We start from the raw sequence: 5,517 nt of genomic DNA, 5'->3' as shown, positions 1-5,517 counted from the left end.
ATGTCATCAGAGCTGAAATAGGTTTTAATTGTAAGCAGAAAGTGCATTTGCTGTTAGAATGATTTCATTGCCTAAACTGTTTAAAATTCTAATAAAATAACTTTGTTTTTAAGAATTCATTGGGTTGGGCTTTTTTTGATCGCCATTGTGCATTTGATGAAAATGGGCCTATGGAGTTTCAGGTCAGGAGTGGGGACTTCATCCCCTTATCTGTTCCTGGGGGAAGCCTGTGCCCTTACCGTGTGGTGTCTTCCTTCATCATTCTGCTCTGGGACCCACTCTCCTTCCCACCCTCCACCCCCACCCCAGAAGTTACACCTTCGGTCTGCGGGGCCCAGGGCAACCTGGCTGCATACAATAGGGCCAAGGCAGGCAGCACCTGTTCCGGGAAAAAGCTGACACCACCCAGGGAGGGCCAGCGTGTAAAGGGAAGTACCTGATATACCAACCATTAGATAAGGTCACCAGATGTCTTGGAGCCCAGGACTCACCTACTCCCCCTTTGCCGACACCCCTAGACAGATGTCTGCCAATCACCCCAACTTCTATGATAAGAACCCTACCCCGACTAGGCTTGGCGCACTCTGCTCTCATCCGCTACGTTGGGGAGACAGAGAGTCCAAGCTTAAGCTTGCTTGAATAAGGATTTTTGCTCTCACATACGAGTGTGGACTCGTGATTTTTGGGGGACCCCACGATAAGGGCGTAACACCGTCCACTGGAGTCTGCCTTGAGCAGAACCTGATTATAGCACTGGTTTAGCGCTTTTAAGTTTCAGTGTTTAAATTCTCCAGTATTACCCAAAACCAGAATGGACATTATGAACTGATGCTTGCTCATGCCGCCAAGTGATGTTTAAAACACAAACCTGCCTCCCAGTCATCTACTCGGCGAAAGCCCTCAGGACCAGCATTCTGCCCACCTGTGACTGGTCAGAGCGGTGCCGAGTTCCCTAGCTCCACCCGCGGGGTGAGCGCGGTCGGCACAGGGCACTGCAGCCAGCGAAGCTCGGCCCGGCCGCCGCGGCCCCGTAGGCCCGCAGGAGTACGCACGCGCAGGCGCGCCCCGCCGCCGTCGTCGGTCACGTGCTCCGTGGCCCGGACTGGCGAAGCCGGAAGTAGCCTGGGGCGCGAGAAGGCCCCGGAGCTGCGGGCTGTGCGCGGCGGAGACTCGGCTGGGTAAGGGGGATCGGGCGGGGTCGGGCGGAGCGGGCTGGCGCCCCCGGGAGTCGGGGAGGCAGACGGGTGCTGAGTCAGTGCGGGGCCGCGGCCCGGAGGGGTCCCGCAGCCTCGTGCTCGCCCCGGCTGGGCCCTGGCGGCGGGGCAGAAGGGCTGCCCAGCCCGGAGCTGACTCCCGGCTCGCACCCTTGGCCCAGCTGACACGTTTTAAATGGACTGGCAACTGAACAGACGTCCTCAAAGGTTGACTCACCCGAGGCTACCAGTACGAGACTTTTTTTTTTTTTATGTACACAGGCAAAATTGCAAATTCCCATGTTTTCTAGTTTCTCTTTGACCTGACTTTTGGATTTATTTGCCTCATCCGTTTCCCTGGTATTATCTGTCGGTCGTCCCAAAAGAAGGTGTCCCCGAGAACTGTCAAATGCATAATCAAAACCCGACCTTTCCCACTCTGGAACCTCTACTATGTATCGAATAAATGGTTGACGTGAGGTAGAGTTTGGAAATCCTGGAACTTTGTCCGCACACCATGCCACCAAACCTGTTTTATCCTTGGTAACTTTCGTTTTAAACAATTAAAGGAAGTAGACTGGCGACTGCGTCAGCAATAATGTACTTGTTGAACGCCAGTTTATATGCTTGTCGAAATTCGGGGAGCCTCTGGTGGGTGTGCTGAGTCATGCATTTAGTCGTGGGGGGGGTGTTGGAAGAAAGTTTGAAACCATCACTGTCATGGACCCGTCTTTGTATATTGGTATATAAAGGGCAGGTAAGCGTGCTAAGTGTATTTTCAGTTATCCACTAGATACATACAAGTACTTGATACTGTCTTTCATTTAGCTATCTGACAACAAGATAACAACTAGGGAAAGTTTTCCATACATATTTGGGTTTACCACCTCTTGAATGAAATGCAATAACTGGTAAATGCATTTATTACTTATGAAAATGGAGTCTTTTTCTCTCTCACACACACACACAGGACATCCATCCAGCTAGTGAGTGCTATTCTTATTGCTTACTTTCAAATAGATTGGATGGGCAATTACTTATCTAAATTATACAGGTGATAAAATTATAAAGATATCTAGTGTAGAAGAGATTGGTGAAACGTGGACCCTTGGCCATTTTTTATGTTCCTAACAATCCTTGGATGACTGGAATGCTAACTTTTTGGAAATGGATGGTAAGATTTTTGTGCTCTGAACTTACAGCAGGCTTGAAGGAGTCTGACATGTCTAGTGTTGGTGCCATTTTTTTTAATTGCATGCCTTTCTCATGTTAAAAGGACAAGTCACTGTTGGTGCTTCTTAAGACTTGGTCATATGACTGGCGTTAGTGGCCTTTAATCCCAGCACTCAGTTAGCAGAGGCAAGTGGATCTCTGTGAGTTTAAGACCAACCTGGTCTACGAGAGTTAGTTCCAGGACAGGCTCCAAAGCTACAGAGAAACCCTATCTAAAAAAAATTAATTAATTAAATTAAAAAAAGACTTGGTCATATGTACTTGATATGTGGCCGCTTTTTAATGTTTTTTACATTTTATTTATTGTGTGTGCTTATGCATGATGTAGTACAGACAGATGGTCCTTTCCTTCTGCCACATGGCTTCCAGGACTGAACTTGGATTGCCAGCGATGGCAGTAAGCCCCTCTGCCCACTGAGCCATTTATTTCACTAGCCCAGGAACCTATCCTTAAACAGTGGCCGAGGAGTTACTGACTTTTCAGGAATAATAAGTTTTGTACTTCTCAATCACAGTTTCTCTGTAGATGAAATTTTGCATTATGGAACTATTACATAGTGATGATTGTTTTTTCTTAGTATTGTGCTAATTTCTTTAATTTGCCTCTGAATATTTGGGAGGCGAAGGCAGAAAGATTGCAGGTTCAAGGCCATTGTGGGTTATATGAGACTGTCAATTTTTTTTTTTTTGTAAGTCAATGATTAATCTTTCGGAACAGTTGGAGGAAATAAGTAGTCAATTTACTCTAATTGGCAGAGACAATATTAGATAATTAAGGGATCTTTTTTTTTCAATTCTGAGATGCAAACTAAATTGACTATCTGAAGAAAAAAGGCCCAGCATGGGGGTGTTGGAGAGATGGCTCAGTGTTGAAGAGGGTGGGAGTTGAGCTCCCAGCACCACAGCAAGTGGGTCACAACGGCCTCTAACCCAAGCTCCTGGGGTCCGAGGCCCTCTCACCTCCTTCAGCATCACACGCACAGATCCGCACAGATCCGCACACATCCACAAAAAGAGCCAGGTCTACCTGCAGTCCCCTCATTCTGGGGCCAAGGAGAAAAGCAGGCTGGGTTATATAGAGGGCTCAAAGCTAGGCTGGGAAATATGGTAACACTAACTCCAAAGCATAACAAAAACAACTGACTGTGTGTCGGTGGGTTAGTACCGCGGGGCTTTTTTCCTGTAGTGCCTACACAGTGTTTTATCCTCTACTGTGTTAGGGTCATCTTAACACTGGACTCTTGATGCAGTTCTGCTTGGCAGTAAATAATAATAGGCCTACTTCAGACTAGATGTGGCTGGCATTTGTTTCTTGGCTGTGTTTATTTCGTTAACAGCACACATACAAATCTCTTCTTTCCCCTCAGCGTGAGGAGAAGCGCCCGAGCGAGCCGAGATGCAGAGCACGTCTAACCATCTGTGGCTTTTGTCTGATATCTTAGGCCAGGGCGCCACTGCAAATGTCTTCCGAGGAAGACATAAGGTACGTACGGTGCTGTCCTGTTTTCCTCGCTTTGTTTCCCTCTGACCAGCACATTTATATGAAAACCTTTGGCTTTGTGATGTTGACTTCTTGGAGGGGGGGAGGGGATGTCTAAAAAAAAAAAAAGGGATTTTTATGGTTTTTGTGATTATTTAAGATTTAGTTTGTTTGGGGGGCAGTGCTAGCGTTTATGCATATACAGAATGGAAAAAACTGGAAGTTGATTGGAAAGTGTTTCTGCCTTCCTACTTAACTTCCCAATAGTGGGAGAGATGGTGGGTAGGCAGATGCCACAGAATCACCCACGGGTGATTCTCATCTGCTCAACCAAGGGCTCATGCTGTCTCTAAAATAGCATGCTACACAGTAGATTGGAGTGAAAAGAGATTCTCAACATGGAAACCAGAGTTAGTAGGCTGTGTCCTAGGGTGAGGCACTCTGACCCTGGGAGAAGTGGAAGTGGGATTAAAAGAAGGATTCCAGCGGCAGGTCAAGAACCCAAACAGTTGTACTGGAGGATAAATTAGAGATAACCACTAGAATAATTTAAAATGAAGAAATCGAAGATAAACGTGAAAAAGGCTGGAAAAATAATCAAGTGAGGATTTCTTTTACCGGTCAAATAATGACTGATTTTTTGGCACTTTGAATTTATTTGAGTGATGTTCGGAGTTGTAATTGTTATTTTCAGATAGAGGAATGCTGAATGTCTTAGTAGGGAGGACTTCTATTTTCTTTGAGACAGGCATGCGTGGATGAGAATATGGTTATAAACAGCTGTGTGGCTCATAAAGAATGAATCATAACTGGCACATGGGTGGCTTTTAGCAGTTTCCTCCTGACTCTGGACTGTGCAGGGGCTCTGGGTCCTTATTTAAGTTCACTTTGCTCATGTTTGGATATTTCTTTGCTAGACGAGAGTAGCAGAGTTTAGTGTTGAAAGCACATCTGACCTTCTGTCCTCCTTTGTTTCAATCACTGAACTGGTTATTTTGTGTCAAGCGCTGTGGTGGGCCTGGAGTTGTTACATTGTAACTAGTGAGCAGCGCCCACACACCACAAGTTTGATTTTGTGTGAAAGTGCCTTTAGAAAGGATATAAGTTGGAAACTAAATGATAGTCAGTAGTGATAGCTGGTTGACGTGTGTTTAAAGTGCTGGCCTTACTAGATAGTTTATGTCCTCTGGTCCTGTGCCCTACTTAGGCACTCGGTATGCTTTGTGTAAATGCCTAGGCATGGCCAATCCTCTGGAATGTTCACTGAATGAAAGAATAAATGAATAGATAAAGTCAGATTAGATCCCCTAAGGCAGCATAAAGTCCTTAAAGAAACAAAGGTGCACTTTTAAAAATATATTGTAGAAACCTAAAATAACAGATTTGAGGAGGATAAGAATGGACCTAAGAGGCTCCTATGATCCAGTTTATTATTTAGTCATTAATCCCTCCAGAGATATATTTCCAGAAACTATGATTGTTCTTAGTGACATCAGTGTCAACTTCAAGTATCTAAGACTGTACTAAAAAACAGGATTGTAACTGAAAGTTTCTCTCTTCTGCCTGCCAGTTCCTGAATAACCACTCTGAGGCTTAATTTTTTTTTTTTTT

The 5,517-nt window shown here is 45.4% G+C and overlaps 1 protein-coding gene across 1 annotated transcript in view; it reads left to right on the top strand.

Moving 5' to 3' along the window:
* The first annotated feature begins 1,096 nt into the window (after positions 1 to 1,096).
* Tbk1 (TANK binding kinase 1) overlaps positions 1,097 to 5,517 on the top strand; it is a 39,512-nt gene continuing 35,091 nt past the window's right edge. The window contains 2 exon segments of the mRNA XM_026784545.1: positions 1,097 to 1,178; positions 3,794 to 3,909. Of these exon segments, the coding sequence (XP_026640346.1) occupies positions 3,823 to 3,909 (87 nt within the window). The 5' untranslated portion in view covers positions 1,097 to 1,178; positions 3,794 to 3,822.

The sequence above is a fragment of the Microtus ochrogaster genome, chromosome 24, assembly GCF_000317375.1.
Source record: "Microtus ochrogaster isolate Prairie Vole_2 chromosome 24, MicOch1.0, whole genome shotgun sequence".
Lineage (NCBI taxonomy): Eukaryota > Metazoa > Chordata > Mammalia > Rodentia > Cricetidae > Microtus > Microtus ochrogaster.
Note: the sequence above shows the minus strand (reverse complement) of the source record. Positions and strands in the feature narration are given on the sequence as shown.